At 38.7% G+C, this 23685-nt stretch overlaps 1 protein-coding gene across 4 annotated transcripts in view; it reads left to right on the forward strand.

Moving 5' to 3' along the window:
* The window catches only part of TRMT9B (tRNA methyltransferase 9B (putative)), a 121665-nt gene that overhangs the window by 77394 nt on the left and 20586 nt on the right, over window positions 1–23685 (forward strand). Inside the window, exons 5-7 of one of the 4 annotated variants that reach the window (XM_054065166.1) lie at window positions 11553–11714; window positions 14059–14218; window positions 15728–15923. Coding sequence is in view for 1 of the 4 variants with exons in the window: in XM_054065163.1 (XP_053921138.1) it covers window positions 21881–21906 (26 nt within the window). In the remaining 3 variants the exon portion in view is untranslated. Of the gene's footprint in view, window positions 1–11552; window positions 11715–14058; window positions 14219–15727; window positions 15924–21668; window positions 21907–23685 lie in introns of those variants that run through there. The other 3 variants (XM_054065168.1, XM_054065167.1, XM_054065163.1) reach the window with 3 other exon arrangements.

Below are 23685 nucleotides of genomic sequence, written 5' to 3' on the forward strand. Positions count from 1 at the left end.
AAGTCTACCAGACTGGTAAAATGATTGTAAATTGAGAATGGATTTATAGTGTTTTCACAGAAAAAAATAGTAAGGCCTCAGAGAAGAACTGCAACCATTATTTGAAAATCAGATAAAATATCTTATAATTATGATATAATTAAAGAGTATAACATAACTGAAAGATGACTTGACTAATAAGTTCCAGGAAAATATCATCAGGTTGTAATATCCTCTTTCAGTCTAAAAAAATAGCACTACAAAAAAACAATATCTGGGAATGAAAACCAAGCAAACCTGTAATTACATGTAAAATCAAATTTTTACCCATGTGGACTATTGCAACAAGCTGGGTGCTTTATGAAGTTTGAGATTTGGTGAAACACAAAGTAATGGGGCTTGATCAAGAAGTCGATGGAATTATTTAGCCTGTGATGTCCAGAGGAGTCTGATCAGATTATTTCTGGTGGTCTTTGAGCACTATGTCATAATAGATTTTTAAAGGTATTTATGCTTCAGTTGAAAAAGTATAATAGTCCACAAATCTAGAAAGAATGAAAAGTATCTGACAGGATGCTAAAGAGAGCCAAGTTCATAGTGAGGTAATATTTTCAAAAAAAAAAAAAAAAAAAAGGGAAATTACAGTTGTGTCTGTATATCATCATTTTAATGTGCGATTTAAAATATCCATTTTGATTTCAAAGTCTGAATCTAGTAACTACATTTTCCCTCTTTAAAATGATAAAAAATGTCATAAATAACTGACATAACTTTCTAGGTTCTGCCATGTGGCACCTTTGGACATTAAGTACTGCGCAGTTATTTAAGCTTCTTTAATGAGGTGCATCATGTGTTTCAAACACATTAAAATAAATAAGAATATATTTAATTTGTATTTTTAATAGGCTTGTGATTTTTTTAGCTTGTGATTTTTGAACTAGTGTAACCATGGTGGCTATTCCTACATGGAAATAAAATTTTAATTCTTCTTATTAAAATGCCTTGCTCCAGCTGAGGCTTTTAGCCTGGAAATTTCCAGTTCAAGACAAAGATTGCTACGGCAGCTAAATCGACAGATTTGATAGAATAAAGTCATTTGGATAGCTAACAATGAACTTATTGTAATGATGTCATTTGGTCTGCTGGATAAAACAGGACATAGGACTGTCCTGAATGATTTCCTATTTGAGCTAGCCTATATTCTTGAGAGGGTGGTGTGTGTGTGTGAAATTATGAAGGTGGACAACAACCTACAGAAAATGCGCATAATGTGACTACTCTCCAGCATTCCTTTATGGTGTGAAGAATCTGTGTGTAACCCCTTATGGGCCTAGACAAATGTATTGTTTTTCTTTGCCCATTAATCACAGTGTTGCAGTGTTAGGTGTAACAGGGCCTACCAAGCATTGCCTGGGTGCTCTGTTTTAATCTTGAATGTACGTTTTATGTGACCAATTATACGAGAATTGGAAGCTCGTGAGGTTTTTGGGACATATAGGGAGTCTAATACCCATTACATTCCCAATCAAACTAAACCCAGTTTTCAGCTTCAAAATCTCCCCATCATGAAAATTGAGGGCAAATCATCATTGAATATATAAGTATCTATTGTCCTTATTCTTCCAAAAGGGAGAGAACTTAGGAGAGCCAATAAAAGGAGCTAAGTTTACAACAACATGTTGGAACAAGACTTGATGGTGCACCTAAAGGGAGCTTGCAAAGGATTTTATTTTGTTTTGAAATTGAGCATGTCCCTTTTTAGACAGGGGAGCTTTTAAGTTGAGAAAAGAAAATCACACAGTAAACGGTGTTACAAATTGTGCTCTTTTTAAAACATTCTAACCCGAGATTGGCAGTACAGTCTCTTGGCTAGCTTAGCCATCATCAACTCTCACACTCCAACAGGAGACCAGGACTTGTAACGCTGTAACAAAATACCCATGACGTTCTGATGTTAAATGGATATTAGCTAAACCTCCCTCACTCAGTTTTTCAGCTCTTTCCTTTCCACTTTTATGTCTTCCTTATTTTTTTCCAGTTATTATGGTTCTTACAGGCTGAACGTGTTTTGTGGTTGTGATGCCAAAGGCAAATTTCCCTGTGGTTTTTAGTACATTTTAGACCATTTAAATAATGTTAAATAAACCTAATAGAGCATAATTCTGTCTTCACTTTGAAGTCTTTTTAAGGCATCTGAGTGTTAGATTTATTTGGTCTTCCCTTTTGGGTGTTATACCCAGAGTAATTTTGAACCTGTTCTCTTTCTTTTTCTCACTTCTTACAAACCGATGCAGCACAAAAAAAAAAAAAAAAAAAAAAAAAGAAGTTGTACATTCACAACTAGTATAATTTATTGTCTTTTATGATTTTAAATGATAAATTAATATTTAAAGGCATGCTAGTGAGACCAAATTGACTGATTGTTAAGTGCTCTCTAATTGTTATTGAAAGTTATATTTCAGTGCTTCTAATTATACTGGAGAGGAATTACTTGCCATATTCTCTATTTTGGGCTAAAATCTGTCTCCTTTAAAGTGAAAAGAAGTTTACATTTTTCTTCAATGCAGGCAGGATCTCATTGATTAATTACTGAAAATTAAATATTTAAAAGTGAGCTTTTCCTGAGGCATATAGGACCCCTCAAAAACCTGCAATGGAAAATTCATGATAGAATGAACTCAGAATATAACCTGTTAGCTCACCTATTAGCTTTACATATTATCTCTGCTACGGATGATGTTTTATGTAGCAGTAATAAAATTAAGGAGTAATTTTTTCTTATATTAGTGTATTTAAAGCCGTATCTCCTGCTCATCTTCAATCTTGTACCAATCGTGGTTTATCCGGGTAAAAGAATTTAGCCTTTGCAAAGTATAGGGTAGAAAATTTAAGAGACAAATCATCCTGTCTTTGGCTTCCACAGAAAGCTGCTTAATGTGCCTCATGCACAGTGCTCTATATCGGTGATGAAGACACAGTTTGTATTTGCCAGATAATGCCAAGCTTCCAAGATAAAATAATCTACAGTGCTTATTTATATTTGATACAATTTATTGAGAAGACATTTAGAAATATTGTTGAGCCCAGTGTAAGATCTGTGCAATCTGAGAGTAATTTTACTCAAATGTAAGCTGATTTAGGGTTTTTTGTAAACCTGACAAGCGTTGGAAAAGTCCTGATCCCCAAATTCTAGCCTGGTCAGGGAATTACTAGTTTTATGAAAACCAAGGTACTACAATATTAATGAGTGATCCCTCAATTTAAACTGGCATTTATTACCACTGGTTGCAGTGTTTGGAAGCATTCTGTTCATTAAATTCCTGTGAAGTCTCCTTGGAATTCTATTGAAAATGAGCTGATTCTTTAACCTGACTGCAAAAATTATACTTTACTCTGGGTTCTACTTGATGATCTATGGATATCATCGATATTTTCATGTTTGAAAAATACATATAGAAAAACCTTGAGGGTTTCAAGGATTTATGATCATTATTGAAGAGTCTTATGTACATCAGTGAAAATAACTGAATAATTTTGCCACTAGAGGACCTGAAGACAATTAATATGCTGTTAGCTGCAGCTTACAGAAACCGAAGTGCAGTGAACAGCTCTCTTGACATTTTTTTGTCATGGAACTCCAGGTCTGCAACAGCAACACTTATTCACCTGCAGCTCAAAGCATATAGTTGTATAAATTGTATTAGGTGTTATTACGAAGGCAAAATTCTTGTGGATCAGATATATAGTCTTTATTGGAAGGTAAGTTCTCAATTAACCTCACAGATGGAATAAAGCAGTGGAAGGTCATAGTCTAGCCTCATGTTCTCATTGCAGTTCTCTCTGGTTTGCAGTAGAAATGTAAGTGCTGTATGCACAGGAACAACTCACAGCAATATCAGAAATTAGGCTTTATTTCTTCTCCCTCGTGGTGCCTAAGGGAACCATGTTGGTATAATAAGAACAAAGATCCTCGGTAATTTTGAGGTGCTTGAATATCTCCGTTCCAGAAGATATATTTGTTTTTATAAAGTAGACATGATATGCAATTTAGTTGCTAATAGCAGCATTGAGCCCTGAAATTAAGCAGCACAGCCAAGCTGGGGCTATGAGGCAAAAGATTTTTCATGTCTGTAAGCACAGACTTCAAACCCCACCCTGTTCCCTTGAAATCTCTTGAGGATTGTCATCTAAAAGAGAATTTTATATAACTGAGTAGGATACTGAATGTAGGATTCTCTCATGTGGGAGAATCACAGTAATGTAAGAAGTAACTTTAAGATTCTTGTAGATTTAATTATTCTGCAAGGATCACCTTTTTCCTAGGAAGGAGCGGTAACCACAATGCACTCTCTAGATATATATCCAAATGTTTCTCAGTGCATATCACCTGCACCTCTTGGTCTAATGACTCATTTTCATGATGTTTCTACTATCTTCTTGCAATAACATTTCTGTTTTGCAGAACACTGAAGATAATTCATAGAGAAATTGTCCTCCAATCATGCTAACAGCTATCCACACAGCTGCTTAGAAGGATTTTAACAGGAGATGCTTATACACTAGAATATCTCACTCAATAAATTGTGATTCTGCAAAATGTACATACATGAAAGCCTTCATGGACTTGAGCTGCTTCACTTGAACAGTGACCATCTTTCAACAGTTAGAGAGCTAAAATCATTACTCTGAAACTTTCTAGTCCTTTGAAGTTGACAGTTGTTTCTTCAGTGTTTGTATTTATGAATTCAGGGGATTTGAAGAGGAACAAAAAGTAAATCCAAACTTTAACAGTTTAATTCTACTCCTTCCTTAATGCTTTCAGATACAAAATCCAGCAAAATAGTTGCTGATGTGTTTTGGCTTTTGAATACAGTATTTTCCTCTTATCACTAAATGTGGCCCTGTATCCATATCATAGGTCTTTAGTACATTTATCAGGAATGTAACGCAACATCTTGGAAAAGCAGTGGGAAGGAGTCTGCTCCCTCCTGCTCGTTTCAGTAAAGGTGTTCTGAAGCCTGGTATAGTATTTCATTTCAATTTGTAAGTTCCCTTACTTTGAATGGAAAGTTTTTCTTGGACCTGTGGAAACAGACATTTTGTGACATACACATTTCTGAGACAGGCCATGAGAGTCTACTATTAGTGTATAGTGAGTCTAGACACAACCTGAAATAAGACCTGAATCCCAAAAGGTAGCCTGAGGCCAATTTCTTCAAAAGCATGTGTATGTCAGAGACGTGACAACAGGGAGGTGGGATGAAATGATTCCTAACAGTTGCCTCTGTTATTCATTGATGGGTTGTCTTGCAGTGTCTCTGTGCCAGTGCTTTCGTTGAGATGTCTGTCACAGGAGTACTGCTGTTCTACTTTGAGAGACATCTGATCTGGAGTGGAACAAATGCTTTGAGTTGGAGCAGAGCCTGAGCTGTGAGGCTCAGCTGGGTGCTAGTGGCTCCTTGCTGGTCAAATGTCTTCTTAAAGCCAGGAATACTGGGACATGCAGCACTGTGACACCCAGGTGTGTCTGAACAAGGTTCACCTGGCTCCAGCTTAGAATCTTAGCCTAAGTTCAGGGCTGGCCCTTGCAGACCTGCCAATAGGGTCTTCAACACTGACAGCCCTGAAGCTCTGAGGCAAACAAGGAAAAAGTGTTGGTAGTACTTGTACCCTTGGAGGGAAATGAAGTGACAATGTTTTTTTTCGATATTTGCTTTTTATCTTAGATAGCTATGTGTTAACGCACAGAACAGGCTTGAAACAGCACGCTGACCCCAGTAAAGGAAAGAGCTTGCTGGTTATATTGGTTGGGGATCAAGATAGAAGGTAAAGGTTTTTATAACTAAAATATTTTAGAATAAATATGTCCATTCCTTTTAAGCACAACTTATTAAATCTGAGGAAGAAAAGCTGGCTTCTGTGTAGAAGCTATGTGGGAGGATCTTTTCTTCTCATGGATCTGGCCACTGAAATCAATGGCTTTAGGTGCTGCTGAGATCCCACTGCTATTAGGTTTGCTTAAATTTTTGCAGACTAAAGAAGGTACAGATAAGGTATTCAGTGAGCACTGAAGTCTCTGCAATATGTAGCTGTTAGGTGTTTGCCTTGCTGCTTTGCTTCAGGACTGCCAGTTTCTTTCAGGACTTTCAATAACCCCCTCAGATATGTTACAAAAAACTTTTATAAGAACCCATTAGTAATTCCGAGACAGCATTCAAAGAGAGAGAACCATCACATTTCTCAAAATGAAAATAGCTTACAGAGAATAGGATGATCTATTGTAAAAAACACATTTGGAATACTATCAAGAACTTTATAACACAAACCACAGCCAAACTGACATATCTTTCTTGCTATGACGTATTTTCATGTAAGAGTTGAATATAATGTGCAAATTTGGTCCTTTACTGTACTTTGAAAAGCAAGGAGCCTGTTGTATTCTCCACTGCTCCTTGGATTCCAGGAGATCCTCAGCTGCCATAAAACAGGAACATATAGCTCATACCTGAGGTATGGTATAGATGCTGAGACATAGCTCCCCACGGAGTTCAGTTGTCCACCAGTCAGCTACACCATCCTTGCTACCTCCTGTATTTATAAACACTACTTCTTTGCTCTCTAGCTCTGTCAGTTCCAGAGGATTTTTTGGGGTATTGCCTGTTGAGACCCTTTTCCTTAATTTCAGAAACAACTGTTGCATATGCCTAGTAATAGTCTTACTTATCAAGAAGTTTTTTGGCGTCTCCAAAAAAGTCTGTCCTGCTTGTTGCTTATATGCACACATAGCATATTGCAATAAAAATACTCATCACTGTTTCTCTCCTGTGAAAAATGCTGTGCATGCAGCAGATGATAGACTATCAAGGAAAATTGGTCAGATTAGGAATTTGGTCTGCTGTGATTGAAACAGGGCAAAGAAATATTGGCTTGAATGGCAGATGATGCATAAGATCTGCATAAGTAAAAATAAACCTTAGAATCCCATTAGCCCATGAATTCCAGGCTGGTCTTATAAAAAGGTATAAAGACCATGTTCAGCAGTGATTTGCATATTCATGTTCAAATATATTGGACATAAAGAAAAAAACCCAAAAAATCAAAACAGGAATGTCAGTTTCTGCTCAAGACAACTTCTTCAGAGTGGTTACAATTGTATTACTCCCCTGCATGCCAAATCAATCCGAAAAGCTGAAGAAAATAAGCAAACACACATTTTATAAAGATTATTCTTTGTTTGAATTAGCCCACAAGATTCTTTAAATAGTGAACTCCACATCAGGGTTTTTCTAAAATTCTGTTCATGCAGCTCAATTACATTTGATTTAAATAGGCTACATACAATAGCTTTTTATTTTGGTAAAGTACTATTGGACCAGTCAGAACCAGACAATATAATTAGCATTTCTTATTCCCTGGACAGTCCCAATAAGGCTATTAGTAACTTTGATAACATCACAGAGAATGACTCAGATACACTGGTAGATAATTTTCCATTGTTATTAGGTGCATGAGATAAGGCAGATAATTACTGCCTCATATTTTGTTTAAAATATTTAACTCTTTTTAACCCTTTCAGATAGTTCTACAGAAATGATAAAATGAGACTTAAGTGTAAAACTCTAATGGCTGGATATAAATGATAAAAAGTTATCTCTTTCACTAAGATGTTAGAGGAAGCTTATGTAATGGGGCAGGACCGGAAATTCAGGCTAACACTCTGGTAGGGAACAGAGTCCCACTTGACAAGGGGCCTTTGGCTAAGAATACAGAGGGCTCACTTCCTTGAGACAGATATAAGTGTCATAGAGCTTGTCAATGAAAGCCCAACTTTTTCAGACACTCATCTGCCTCATGGCACTAACAGTTTGGCATCTGCCAGAGCTCATCCATATGGTGATTAAAGCACATAAGGATGACATCCGTAGAAGATAGCATGGGAATCTTGTCCTCAGCTAGCTACTAGAAGATGTGGATAATGGCTTATGTGGCTTTAGAAAAAATCTACCTTTCCCTAGGAATTACATTTTCAAATTTGAACAAATTGGCTCTGTATCCACGGATAATTTCCTGGAAAAGCCTAATCCCTTTATTTCAAAAATTCAGCTTCATATTTAGGGATTCAGTAAAGCTAATTTTCAGTGCTTTCCCCTATCACAGAGAGCCCAATAGAAAACATTGTGGCTATAATGGGTGCTGAAGTTCAGTGCAGAGTTACCTAGACTAGGAATTAAGTGATATGCCTAAAGTGTTGTGCAGTTTCCCTATCTGGCAGGTAAATTAAGCCCTGTATGTTGAAATTCTGCTCAAGATGGTGAACAAAGCAGTTAGATACCAATGTCAGAACCATTAGGGATTTGCAATATATCGCCAGACAGGCAATGCAAAATCAAATTGCTTGGATCCCAAGAGCAATGCTATTTCTGAAAATACAACTCTGCACATTTGTAGTAGGAAGTAAGGGTTGAAAAAAGAGCTTAAGACTGTGGGACAAGAGGTTGTTGTTCAGAAACCACCAGAGGGAAAGAAAGTTATAACAGAACTGTTCTGTCAGAGCCTAAGAATAGGCATTTTTATCTGCAACTTCAACTAAAGTTGCTGCTCTTTCCAGAAACGTTGCTGAAAACTCCTAGAGAAATGTAGGAACTTGATAGAAGACTAGAAAATTCATGCACTGTTTCTCTTGTTACTTTCTGCATCACTGATGCCTTTATGCTTAGTGAACATAGCTGTCTACAATGAAATTACTCATGCATCTTTAGATAGCTTTGCAAGTGACATCTTTCTGATTAAATTGCTTTGAATAACGATCACCAAAGAATGTGATGTTTCCCCATGTTTCTGTTCTTCACAAACAAAAAAAAAATGTTGGTCACATATTTTTCCTTTCCAACAGAAGAATAGAGTAAACTTGCTGCATCAACAGTAATGACAGCAAAGACTGTTCTTTAGGTCAGGCAGTAGCATCTTTTTTATGGTCAAGGAACACAACCTCCTCTTTCTAACTTTTATGGTTGTTATATTTTTTTTTTTGAGGTCGTCCTTCTGAAGAAGTATATGTGCATCACTTCCCCTTCTTTCTTGGATAGAAACTTGTAATTTTTTTTTACAGAGCACATCCAGCTCTCCTGGATCTCTAAAGAGACATATTTTACATATAGTTTAGCTTATCTCAAAGTTCTGAAAGGATTTTTGTTGATCTGAGGGACAAATCAGTCAGAGACTACAAGGAGTGCCTTCATGCATTATTGTAAATTATTTATGAACTCCAGGTTTTCATGGCATGTTAAAAATTCATGTGAATATTAGGTTTAAAACTTAAGTATCTGAACTATCTGAAACATTTCTTAAGGCTCGTAATCAGGCAGATACATAGAACTATACACAGCAAGGGGGACTTGAGACTTGTGTCCAGATCAGCTGATGTAGCCAACTCTTATTCATAAAGTCTAAATTTGGTCCTTGGATAAACGCCTTGGTCTCTGCCTTTAATCACCCTAAGACAGAACATGTCAGTAATGTATATTTATTCTGAAACAGCCTGATTTTTCTCAACTTAAGCTAAGTTTCTTTAGGCAGGTTTGGATTGGTAGCCGCTAACAGCTTATTCAACTAGAAAGCGCTACTGAATGCGAGTGGTGATAGTGAAATCTGACACTGCATTTGATCTTTACTATCTTTCTGTCTTTGGAAGAGTTATAAAACAGTCGTATCTTCTCTTTTAGTAAAATCAAATAGCTTTTTGGGGGCTATATTACTCTTACTGACCACAGTAATCTGAACACTAACCTGTGCTCCAATTTTAGTTTGTTGATTTAGCCTTTTAGCAGACAGTCTGAGGCACCCCTGAAAGGTAAATCATCCTGCCTTTTTTAGAGGACAAACTCCTTTGTGGAGCTCTCTCTTTCTCAGTTTTTCTTTCTCTGCTATCTGTACAGAAGTCTGAACTGTTAGCAGGTAAGTACACCTGGTCAGACAAGATAGCTTTAGTACCAAGTAAACTGAGATTAATCCATCAGAGCTATCCTTTTTTTTTTTATTGACAAATAAAATAGAAATCAATAAGGTCCTACTTTTGTGTAATAGCAAAATGTTGGCAAATAAACGGCTAAGGAAAGAGTCTGCTAGTATACTCTTAAATTCTTAGCAAATTAAAATTATTGACAGTGGAAGTCATTGTCATTCATCATTTAGAACTTTTACCAAGAGGGTAAATCAAATATTTTTTGAAGTGTGCTTATGGGATTTAATTTGCTAAAATCGCTTTGCTGAAATTTCTGGATTGAAAAGGCTAATAAACTGAAATGCTTCAATGTTGCCAAAAGGAACAGTTCTTTAAACATTAAGTTTGAGATTTTGTGTAGGCTGGAGATAAACTCAAAAAGTTATATTGTCTTCATTGTAATTAAACTTGAAATTCTAGGGAGAGAGCCTTCTAATATCGAGATGTTATTGTTTTGCAAGAATTGAGATAAAGGTAAATGAAATTATTTACAAATAAAGATTTCTTACCTAAGAGAGAGAAAACAATGTCAGATATAAGTGTAATGGAAGTGTTTATATTTCAAATGTTCTGTGCCAAACTTTGTACAAAACATCAAATATTCAAAGATATTTACACTAATTGCTTACCTGGCTCCATATGGTAAAGAGTACCTTTTTGTTGTAGAAGTGAGCATAATCATTATGAGTATGTGCACGAATAGAAAGGAATGCACCCAGTTCTGTAATATAATTTTATAACTCATGGCTTGTCCTTGGCTGGATGCCAATCTGAGGCATCTCCTGCTAAGAAGGGGCTGATTGTGTAAGAATAAGCTGCAGAAACATGGACGTACCAGATATTGTATCTTGGTTCTAAGAGAAGGTGCTCTATTTGTCACAGGAATGGCAATTCTCCTCCAGTTGAATGATGAACTTGTGCTTTTTTTATGTTTTCTTCCTCTCCATGGAGCCTTGTTACCTCTGACAGGAAACTCAGCTAGATAGGAGCACTTGCACTTATATTTCCTTTGTGGAAGCAAGGCTAATCAGTGAAACATTACAATAGTGGCATATTACTGACTGAACTGGGACAAGCTGGATAAAAATCCTCAGCAACTAGAATAAAAATTTGCTAGTTTTGTCTTCCTTTATGAAGATGTTATAAAGGCTATGGTGTTGATTAGAAGGGCTTCTCCATGGCTGAAAATCTTGTATCTGTCTCTCCTTATCTTTCAATGTCCTACAGCCATGGCAGGCTTGGACTGAGAATGTACAGTTCGCTCTCTGAACATCAGGGGTCTCCTATTAGGACAATGGTCCTTAAGAGCAAAGAGTGTGGCATGAAGATGATGCCCACCACTGCCAAACAAGTGGTTTGTGTTTCAGACCAATAGTCTTTCTTTCTGAGCAAAGCAAATTCTTTCAAAATTTGCCATCTCTCCTAATCAGAATAGACAAACTGATAACTGTTGCTGAAATATAATTTTTTCCACAGAGACCTGAAAATCCTCAGAAGTAAAACAGAAATAAAATGAAACTTCTAGGGCTTGAAAGTATAACACAAGAACCTGTTTCCATTTCCCTGTGTACAGACACCTCAAAAATATCTGCTGCCTTCACTGGGACCAGCCAGTCAGTACCTTTTGATCTAAGCCTCTACACAGCAAAATGTACAATTTGCATCCACCTAAGGATGATCCTTTGATCTTGACAACTGTATGTTCTGAATGCATACCAGCGCAAGTTCTGGAAGGGTATGTTCGTATGAACTTCCTCCACAAGAGAACCACTTTCTTGCAAGACTCCTGAATGAGATCATATGTGTTCCTGGAAAGGTTTTAGAGACTTTAGGGCACGCTTAAAAGGAGTAATGCACAATATCTTCCTGCCATAGCACTGAATTCAGCTGCTGTGTGCTGGGGTTGTGGGCATTTTGGATTGAAGTGTCCACTAAACTCATCTCCAATCTCAGTTTTGAAGTTGGAATGAGAGGTCAGAACTAAATAGACAAGGCAGTGTTGTGGGACTGCTGACTGAGGCTACACACTTCATACTACTCATATGCTTGAAAAGTGATTCAGATGCTTAGATGATGAATACAGGTTAAGAGTCTGCTTAGAACAGAAAACCACAGCAAAATTAACAATTGAGACACATATACAAAGCAAAACCATTTCATTTGTAACTATACTAAACAGAAACTAGGCAAAATATCATGACTCTTCAAGAAAAGCACTGAAAAATGCCGACAAACATTTGTTTCTATCATTATAATATGGTATACATACACATATGGTATAAAGCAAACTGTGCAGTAATGCAAATAAAAATACTGCAGTAAAATGGCTAGGATTGTATTAAAACTCAACAAATTATATGCTTCCACAAATATGTAAAGTTAATCTGTATTTAGTACACTGGGGAAAGCAAGTCAAATTTCTTTTTGGGCTGCTTATAAGCATTTATCAGAGCAGGTCAGGAATCTCAATGAGTGCCTCAGAGCAGTAGCACGTGAAAATTTCGGGACAGAGTCTGGTCTTGTGATTCTTACTCTGAATCAGCAAAAAGAACACATTTTTTTTGAAAGGTTAGGACTCTCAGATCAAAGGATCCCTGTATTTTGCCATCTGATTTGCTCTCTGTACTTCATCTAAATAAGTCTGAATAGATCTCATATTGACTAAAATGATCTTGAAAATTCACTCAAATGAAGATACTAGGGCTTAGTTTAGTGGTCTAAGTATAGACTTCAATGCCATTTGCAATGACCTAGGAGATCCCACCAGACCTCCACAAACTATTGCAGAAGGGCACAGGACTTGTACAGTTCCTGCGTTGTATTTTTCAGTCTTGTGTGTATATTTCAGGTACACAGATCCCTCTCTGCAGCCATCTGAACTGAGATATCTCTGTGAGGAAATACCGAGCTACATAACTAAACATATTTTCAAATAAATGGTTCAGCAGTACCCATTTGTTTGATTTAGGGAAAATTGTATATGTTGTCTGAGTGTAAGGGCAGGGATGCGCTTATCAAGCTCTAAAAATCTGCAGTATGGATGCAGAATTAATGCACAGCTAAGTGTGATTTGTAGTGGTTAAATAAGAAGCAGAAGTGGTTAGATAAGAAGCAGAACAACTTACTGTGTAAGCATACAGAGAAGGTAAAGAGAAGGTCAAGACTGCATTACAGTACGAAGGTAGTCTTGAGATAGCTGTAAGGATTGTGAATGATACACTGTCATACTACTACACAGGCAGAAACACATTTTCTATCTGTAGAAAATAGGAAAATAGAGCCAGAACCTTCTTGCTACACTGTTCTTTTAGGCACACAGCAACAGCTTTAATCCACCTCCACTTTCTCCTCCTGGTGTTCAACTAATTCATTGCTTTCTGCAAGTGAGCAGCTTTCAGACCTTGTCATCATTTGTTAAGGCCATTAGCAATTGTCTCAGTGGCATCTGGAAAGAAAAATCTGGTTTATGGTGTGTCTTACGTGGCTTCTGTTTGTGGTGGTGGGCATGCCTGTGCTGAAGCCATATCAGAGAAGCCACTGCCTGTGATACCAGGGCATAGAATTCTCTTCAGGTAAACAAGACCTAGGTCTACACCTGTACTGTAAAGGATTAGAGAAAAATAAGGGCTTGAGCTCAACCACCATACTTTGACTGTCTGAACTGCTCAGCTGATGGCGTGCTTCTTGCAATATTTTGGCAGATGCTAGTTAGGGTTAGTTAGCACAGGCTGGGGATTTTTTTGTGCTAGTTAGCACAGGCTGGGGATTTTTCCTAAAAGGTGGTTCCCTGCTCCCTCTCCTATGCAATAACACTCAGCGTCGTGGCCAAGGAGTAGGAATGCCATGGCCTGTTTGATTCATTGGTTTGAACATAGCATAGCATACCTCAGTCCTGTAACTGCTGTCCCTCCCTGGTATAAATCAGCCATTTCCCTTCAAATTTTTGTTGCACTTGCTGTCAAAACATGGAGATGCTAACCTAAAGTCTACTAGTGCTCAAGAGGAACATTTTACACATCTTGATTTAAAGATTTTGGAAGGACTACATGTTAACCACATCCTTCTGTTCCTCATGTCAGGTTCTCTTCCTGCTGATGGTCGCTCTCTCAAGGCCTAAAAGCTCCAAGTGACATCAACAGAGAAATGTGCTAACTACTTCTTCCCACCAGTGGTGTTACTGTAGCAGCAGTTTACTTCCAAACGAGAAATCTGAAAGTCTTTGGAAATTGACCTGTATGGGTAAGTCTAAAATGGTTAACTACTCAAAGGATATTAAATTTCTGTTATGTTTTTCGGATGATCTTACTGGTATTAAAATGAACCTACAGCTTTAGGAAACTAAATAAGGTGCATTTTCAAGTGAAATTCAGAAAGATGATTTGTTCTAAAAAGACCAAAAAAAGTGTTGTCAACAAGTACGTGGAAACGTCTGGTAAAGATCCACCTGGAAATTGCAGGCAATTCCCTTCAAAATCCAAGTAACTCCATAATACCCTTTCCCGGGACTAAAACTACTATCTGAGAAAGCTGTAGCCATCAGAATAGCAGTTCAGTTTTTACTGCCCGGTGACTGCAGTGAGTCCTCCTGTTCACCATAGGTCTTCTTGGCAGGGAAAGCTGTAAAGGAGCTGTTGCCTGGAATGAAAAAGAGAAATTTCCGAGTGAGGTTGTGTTCTTTTCTGCCTGAACCTCTAGTTGCCTGAAACTGCAAGAGGCTGGAATAGCAGTTCAGCAGCTTGTCAAGATTTCCCCCAAGATTTTTCAATGAAGTAGGATTTTTTGTTTCTTTTGTCCTGACAGTTATAGGATGTGAATATGTATGGGAATAGTAGGATCCCTGGGGACTAAGGAAAAAAGACAGAGGACTTTATAGCCGGAGGAAAATGGTTTCTGCCGAGAGCTCAGAGCACCAGAAGTCTGACATATTCATAGTACTTCTGGAAGATAGTTCAGCAGAGAATGCAATATTTAAGGCCCAGCATATTCTGTACTCATCTTCCATATGATGAAAGAAAATGATCAAAAGATATACACAGTCTTCTTGTAATGGATCTTGGTCTGATGTGAATATCAGGGAGGCTGTGGACATACCGTCTTTCAAAACTGTCCACTGTATAGCTGCATATGGCTTCTGCCAGCATGACATATATGACTTCTAATGATGCGTGATCCATTGCATGCAGGGACTGATGGGATACTCGCTTCTTATATTTTTTCTGTCCTGTACACCAGATACTAGTTTTAAGCAGCATTCAGAAACATTTGTTAATGGTTCTGTTTTTACATTGTTTCCATCTTGCTCAATATACTAAAATCACATGAAAACTGAGCCACATACACCTATTTTGAAACTCTGTGTGTCATGTTCTGTAGGGTACATGAAATTGATAGCAGTCATTACATCTTTCAAGCTCAGTAACTCGGTCATCAGAAGATCTAGTTGTATTTTTTTTCAAAATTTAACTAGATTTGTAATGCACCTGGTAAATATCTGCCCTTTCAGAAACACAATTTCACTTCTGCCAAAATAAGCATTAAGAATACTAATGCAGGTCAAGTAGTCTACTGTTGGTATGAGCAACCGCACGAGTAACCCATAATTCGAATCTAAAATGAATAATGAGTAGCTGCCATTGTACAATTTAAGACTCTTTAAACAAAACAGAAGGCACTAATGAAATCCAAGAATCCATTCCTGAAAAGACAAAAGAAAAGGCCATTACAAGTAAGATGTTTTTCTTGCTTTAGCAGTGACACTGAGGTGGGAGAGCAACTGTGGGGGTGAGTGGAGGCTCACATAAAGGACTGGAAAACTTGTAACACCTGATGATAACAAAGAAGCCTTGAATCTACGTGAACCCTTTTGAATCTAATGAGCTGAATCTGAATGAAGTATACTACCTTCAATTTCCCACACCTGCTGGGATACCTGGTCAAAAGATGGGTAAGACCCTGTTAACAGAGTGCATAGCGTCAAATTTGCATTTGCCATACATAGACAAATCTTTGAACAATGTGCACTGCACTGTTCTAATCTTTTTAAGCTGTTTCTAAGTTGCATGGCTAAAGCAGTCTGGGACAGCCATCGGTGTCTAGAAAGCTAAGTTGAGCTCTGGCTTTTTCATGGACTTCACGTGTGTCTGGGGACAAATAATTTGATCTCCTGTGACATGATGATTATTAATAACTTAACAGGGGAAGCAAAGTTTATGCTTTCCAAAGAGAATTATTAGCATTACAGGCCTGCTTCTTCCTAGACCCAGGAAAGGACAAAGATCTGTGTTTACTGTACAAGTGCACTATTCACTCTCTATTTGCCCTCTTTTACCTTTACTTGCCTTTTAAAGCTGAATTTCAGTTCATACTGGAGACATCCAGTTAAGTGCATTTTTAGTATATGCTTCAACTCAGATCAAAATGTCAAAACACCATAGGGATGTAATCTTTATTCTTAGCCGCAGAGGGGAAACGCATATACTTGAAAAGCCTGTCCTTGTGAAATGTCTGCAGTGCTTTTGCGGAGGCAAAAAATTTGAGTGCTGAGTGCTTTGTCCTGCAAAGAGACTGGCATTGAATAATTATTAGTCCTTGTAAGGTAAATAAATCAATGTCTTATTCCTTGCCTGCCAAATAGTGTCTTTTGGCTTCCGGTTGCTGGGATGCAGCTTAGGGTCTGACAATATGCCACCCTAGCATCTATAGTGTGTAGATGTCAGCAATCTTGAAACACTTGTGTTTCTCTGTCTCCAATATAGTTAGGCACTAAATTAAGTCATGTGGGGTTTTTTTGTTTGGCATTGTTATATTATTAATAAATTCTCAACAAATTCTCTGCCCCTTCCCTACCACAAAAAACCCCAACAACTACTTCTGCTACTGAAAGCTGACATTACAAAACAAGAAAATAGAAGGTAGATACCAAAATGAAACTAAAAAAAGAAGCTGTATAAAAAAGAAAAGGTGTTCTCAACACAACTGATAAAGACAACAGTCTGTGTTCATCTTTCTTTCAAAATTTTAAAATAGTTTTTGGTTGATTTAAGTCATTGTGTGAAGCACACCTTACCAGTGTACAGATTCTATCCATCCTTACTGTCACTTTGCAACATTTTCAGCTGGTTTAACTGATATATTTGGTCCATCTATGGATTTAGTCTTTGTACTTCCCGGGAGGATAGTCAGTGGGTCTGTGAGGGTAAGATAGGACATAGATTAAGTGAAGATGGCAGAAATGGCACCTTAAGGAGCTCTGCATTTTTATATGAATTTCTTGGCTCTACTATTGCATTTCATAATTATTTTTCAATTAAATTTTCTGCCAGACCATGACAGTTGTATCTCACTTTAGTCTCTTATAGTGAATAAAGAAATGAAATTCACTCTGTTGTAGTCAGTTCTGCTTGCTTTACCTCTTGCTGTTGATATCACAATCAATTGATATCACAAAGACTCATATGAGTGAGGTGAACATGAGTTGGCTTGTAAAGCTTTTTTATAATACTTGTGTATTAAATACAAGTGCTTAGCACTTATGCAACTTAATGCCTTATAATCTTCAAAGCACTTTACAAATCTTAACTAGTTAATCCCCACAGTAGCGCTGCGTGGTAGGTTATGGAGGCCACACATTAAAAATCTCCCACAACATGAGCTTGCCTGCATACTAAGCCTATATGAAAAAATATCTGCAAAGTTATGTTCCCAAAGTCATAAGTGTTTAATTTTACTGGATTGTAACATCCCTTGCCTTCAATAAATTAGTTCTGCTTTCTTATCCTATCCAAGGAAACTCCATTATGCCCTGCAGCATGGCCCGGCACACAGTATTATCAAAATTTTGAGCATATTTTTTTTATTATTAAAACCCCTGGAAGCAAATAAGAAGCAGAGAATCATAATTTTATTTCAGAAATCAAAGCTCTTGTCCCAAAGACTGCAAAGAAAATATATGGGAAAGGGTCAGGAAGTTTCTAAAGACTGAAGCAGTCAGGAGGCTAACTACCATTTTAAGCCACTTATTTGAAGATGTGAGTTTTGTGACATTAAGATTGACTGGCAAACAAAATATACTCAGTTTCACTGTGGAACTTAGGCCTTCAGAGACCCCATTTCACTTAGGAAATTGTTTTTGTAGCTCTAATTTTCTTTGAGTTTTCATGCTCCAGAAGGAAAAGAATATTGAATAGTTATTGCTTTATCCTGTTTCATGGATTCCCATGGATTGGAAATACTGCTTTTAATACACTGTAATAATGCTAACATAATGCCACAAACATCACTGGTTCCAGTTTTTGTTAGTTGTGCTGGAAAACTTTTTAAAACAACATTATAGTTTGAGGGTAACATTATAATTCTATATGAAGTCCAAATTCACCAACTGAAGATGTAAGTTATTAGCTCATGATTACATCTCAAGCATCTCCACAGAAAATAATCCTTGGAAGAATGTTTATTTTTTGTAATACCTAGCATAGAGAGGAAGCAATGTCTTTGACTGGTGAGGCCTTCTTCCTGGAAAAGCAGATAGAAAGCAGAGATTTTGTCACAAATTAAAAAAATCATCAATTTTCCAGAGTGCCTACTGAGACAGTGCAGCATTATTTATAAATACAGTATGATCCTTTCTTCAAGACATCAGACAATGCCTTAATGTCTTTCTTTTGCTTTCATCTACAACTGTCTCTGTAAAGCTTGTGATTTGAAAGCCGATCCTTTGTAAGAAGGGAGCTCTATGATATCATGAAGACTGACCTCAATTCCTTATTTCCCTTCTACTTCAACCTGGAAACTTTTGTTTCCTTGTTTTTCACTCTCTTTCTTTCTGTCTCTGTTTTCCTTCCTTTTCTTTTCATTTTTTCTCATCTTTGGAGAAAATACAGATAACCTTTGAAAGACTAATTAGCTATCTCTGTGCCACTATGGTAAAAACCTTTACCTGGTTTACTACTAAAGTGGTTATCTAAGGGTAAGAATTTCAGACAGACCAGGGAAAGAGAAATTTCCACATGACAGTCAATAAGGAATGAGCAAAAAAGAAACTCTAGAAAGGAAAGGAATAAATGGATGGGAACACAGGAGGAGACACAATTAGCCAGTCTCAGATGCTTGCCACCACATAATTTGAAATGTTTGAAATGGAGCCTGCTGTTCTGCAGACAATCTCATAATTAAGTACAGGGTTGCAGTGCACATGCACAAAAGGTCTGAATTAAGGTTTCATGGGTAGCCTTCTGGCTTTCCCAGCCTTTGGTCTATCAATTTGGTGACCTAAATCCCTTTTATTACAGAAAAACTTGATTTTGATGAGGTCTTTTACTTGTTTAGAGAGGAGAGGTTGTTAAGAACTTCAATTTATTATGCAATTGTAGGTGCATGGTACTTCAAAGGAAAAAGTATTCCATTTTTATTCTGCATAAATTTGTACACCTTGCTGGCACCTTAATACCATTGTTTTTTTTCCTGAAGTACATTAAGATACATGACTAATATCTAATTCAAATGCATCAGAAGCAGGAAGTCTGCCTTACAATCTCTAGGACTGGTAGATTATCATGGTTTTAAAGAGCATCCAGAAAAGATTAGGTTGTAAGGGGAAAGATGTGAATTCACCACAGAGGAATTTTTAGAGTCTACATCAGAATCTTTTTCTAAGAGGGTTACGCTTAAGGCAATTGTTTCAAACTAAAGAGATTTGAAAGCAAATCAATAATTATGTCAATCAGTAACATGGACCAGACAGTATTCAGACTTGAGGAATTTTTAGGAAACTTGAGTTTTCTTCAGGTACGAAGTTACTGCAGGTGTGGAACAATGAGCTGTTATCCGTAGCCTTTTGCTAAAATCAGCTTAGTACCCAAAGGCAGAATGAGGCAAATGTGATGGCATCTTGCAAAAAAAGGTCTCTGAGAAAGTCTGGGAATGGCAGACCCAAATTTGTTTGCACTGGTCGATTTAGCTGACAGTACAATGCAGAATTATATTAGCAGACATTCGTGCAAGTATGGAATAACAAGGACAAGTCAACACAATGTTTGTAAAGGACAGTCAAGTCTTATGGATCAATCAAAGCTCTTTGATGGAGTTAGGAAGGTTAATTATGATTTAGCCAACAGTCCTAACTGTTGAATACATTGACAATAAAGAACAAGAGCTTCATCATTACTGCATGATTTTGGTATATTTAATAGAATATTAGGATCATGTGTCTTCATGTAGTTTTTCTCAGCTTGTTCTTATAGTTTTCCTGTTCTGCTGTTGTTTTTTTTTCGTAATTCAAGTGAGACTGTCAAAATAAAAGAAAGCATGTTCCTGAGTCATTTCGGCAGTTTTGAAAATCCAATCAATATCTGGTTATGTTCCCACTATCTCCCCATAATCCTCTCTCCAGGTACCTTCAAAGCTGATTTGAGTGAAAAGCTACACATAACAGTAAATGAGGTTTAACAAGGCCAAATGCCGAGTCCTGCACTTGGGGCACAACAACCCTGTGCAGTGCTACACACTGGGGGAAGAGTGGCTGGAGAGCTGTACAGAGGAGAAGGACCTGGGGGTAATGGTTGACAGCCGACTGAACATGAGCCAGCAGTGTGCCCAGGTGGCCAAGAAGGCCAATGGCATCTTGGCTTGTGTCAGAAATGGTGTGACCAGCAGGTCCAGGGAGGTGATTCTGCCCCTGCACTCGGCACTGGTGAGACCGCACCTTGAATACTGTGTTCTGGGCCCCTCACTGAAAAAAGGATGTTGAGGCTGTGGAGCGTGTCCAGAGAAGAGCAATGAAGCTGGGGAGGGGTCTGGAGAACAAGTCTTATGAGGAGCGGCTGAGAGAGCTGGGGTTGTTTAGCCTGGAGAAGAGGAGGCTGAGGGGAGACCTTATTACTCTCTACAACTACCTGAAAGGAGGTTGTGGAGAGGAGGGAGCTGGGCTCTTCTCCCAAGTGACAGGGGACAGGACAAGAGGGAATGGCCTCAAGCTGTGCCAGGGGAGGGTCAGGCTGGATATCAGGAAAAAAAATTCACAGAAAGGGTCATTGGGCACTGGCAGAGGCTGCCCAGAGAGGTGGGCAAGTCCCCATCCCTGGAGGTATTTAAAAGATGGGTAGACAAAGTGCTCAGGGACATGGTTTAGTGGTAGGCAGTAATGGTTGGACTCGATGATCCAAGAGGTCTTTTTCCAACCTGGTGATTCTATGGTTCTAAATATTTTGGTACATTCAGTACTTTGTGCAATATTGTGCCAAGTTCCCTGCCTGTCATATTCTCTCTTATTGTTTCATTGCATTCTCCTCTATCTGTAATATCTTATACATAATTTATTAGGTCTCAGGACAGGACTATCTTTTTTAGCTCATGTTTATAGCGCTAATAGTATTGGGGTCCTGGCACATGGCTGGGGTTCACTGCGTCTTAAATATCTATAAATATATGAAAATATAGAAACCACCTGCCATTTTTAGACTGCTTTAACAAGGATCAGCGCTGGAGCAGAGGGAGGAAATTATTCAGCCTCAACGTTCCCGGGATGGGAAGCCTTGCAGGCAGGACCTCGTCGCACAGGTTAATTTTGAGCTTAACCTTTAAATGAGCGAGGGCTAATCCTCCTCGGCCGCTTTTCTCAGCAGCACGGAGCTCTCTTTAGGCTGAGATGCGCCTCCTCCTCCCCGTCGGCACCTCCTCCGCGCACAAGGCGCCCGAGGGACGAGACGAGACCGCAAGGAGAAGAGTTAACGGGGAGGGGGGGAATCGATAACCCGGCCCTTTTACCCCGCCTCCTCCGGCTGCCGAAGAGAAGGGGGAGAATCGGGACCGCGGGTGGTCCTCGGCGGAGGGGTGAGGGCAGGGTCCCCTCGTCCCTCCGCCGGGGGGCACCCCCGCATCCCGGCCAGGCGCCGCCTCCGAGCGGGGATGGAGCCGCCGCCCCGCGGCTGCAGGTGAGGAGCGAGGTGGGTGGGGGGGGGGAGATAGAAGGTGGCAGCTGTGCGAAAGGGTGGGGGATGCTGAGGGCAGACCCTCCGCCTTGTGTCCCGAGCTGGGGGCGATGTGGGTTTGTTAAAATAAAATAATAATAATAAAAAAAAACACACCGCAAAACCTTAAAGCCGCCCCCAAAAAGCGCCGCTGGGGGCTGGCGGCGGGAGGGGGGGTTTGCAAATTGAGTTGATGGTTTTAAAAACGCCGAGCTGGGGAGAGCCCTTGGGCGGGGAGACCCACCCCGGGGCGGGAGGATTTCGTGATTTAACTCATTTTTTTTCCCAAGCCACCCTCTCCCCATGGAAAGGGAAAGCAGCTCGCAGGGTGAGGAGCCCGGGGGGGGGGGAGGCTTTTAGGAGGCGTGGGGAGGGTCTGCAGCAGAAATGATAAGTTTTTCTGAGGTCTGCTGACTAATTAAAAACGCGTTGTTCCTCGGCAAACAGTCCTAAGCAATGATCTGGGGCAATCCTAAACTGTAAGACTCTTAATTTTATTTGCTTCCTTTCCTAGAAAATTCCAAATGCCTAAGCATCGCCTTTGTAAATCCACATAGAGCTCTCGGCATTGCCGAGTATTCACTGCTTAATGAGTGTTTGTAATGGCATTTTCATTCCCGCTGACATTCCGGGGGAGCAGCCAGAGCTCGGGGGGTGTCGGATCGTTTGCTCCTTTTCTTTCGCAAGGAAAGACAGAGCGAAATTACTTCAGCAGCACTGCTGTGTTGGTGTAGCGCACAGGATGGCATTCCCTGCTGATAGAGTTGTTCAGGTGAAGCGTACTTCTGGAGTATGATTTTCAGCATGAAACCCAAGAAACAGATGAGAAAAACATTTAACAGTCTGTACGGAGCGATAGTAAAAGGTCCCCTGGGGACTTTTTAATGCTTCGTGATGGACCCCGGGGGGGATGGGTTTCATAAATACTTCCCTTGCAAACACTCAGATTTGCAAGCATTCTATCATCCATTCTGGATGGATGAATCGGAATATGGGACAGGACAAACAGCGTAAGGTTCTGTTCTGAAAAAGGCTGAGTGCGAATTCCTGCCTTTAGTTATTACTGATAGGCAACATGAGGTTGGTAAGTCGGTAAAATGATTTACAGAGCATAAAGTTAAGCAGATATCCATGTCATTACAGTACCACGTGGGCGTGTTTGTACACAATAATAGATTCAGAATAAACTTGTGTGGCAGAAAACCACAGCTGAGGGCTATGCAGCTCTTTAATTTGTAAAGATTACAGAGACTGAAAAATACTTCGGATTTTTCTGTGCTTACGGGTATTGTTTAAGTAGTTTTAAAATGAAAAGTAGACTCTGTTTAAAAATGTTAACAGTAAAGAAACTTTCTTAAAAGCTATGTATGTAGCTTTGTAAATGATGATAGAAATATCAAGTGAACTGCTGGGAGACAAAAGTCTTAACTGTTGAAAAATGAATATTAGTGTCATAGCTAGGCTTTGTGTGATTGACAAAAACTCATGTGACAGAGCCCTGCCTGATTTAATTCTTTTCTTCCTCAGAAAAATTTAGACATAACATGGTCGGACGAAAGGCACTGTATATTTTGGGTTGGGTTTTGCTCTTGAAAACATTCTATATTGAAGAAAAGTTTACATTCAGATCTACATGTAACCATTTAAAAAATAAAGGATTACTTGTGATATTCCAGATACTGATTTCTGTAGGTATCAACTCTTAGTCCCCATCATACAATAATTTTTCTGGAAAATGCTGTT

The sequence above is a fragment of the Cuculus canorus genome, chromosome 4 (genome assembly GCF_017976375.1).
Source record: "Cuculus canorus isolate bCucCan1 chromosome 4, bCucCan1.pri, whole genome shotgun sequence".
Lineage (NCBI taxonomy): Eukaryota > Metazoa > Chordata > Aves > Cuculiformes > Cuculidae > Cuculus > Cuculus canorus.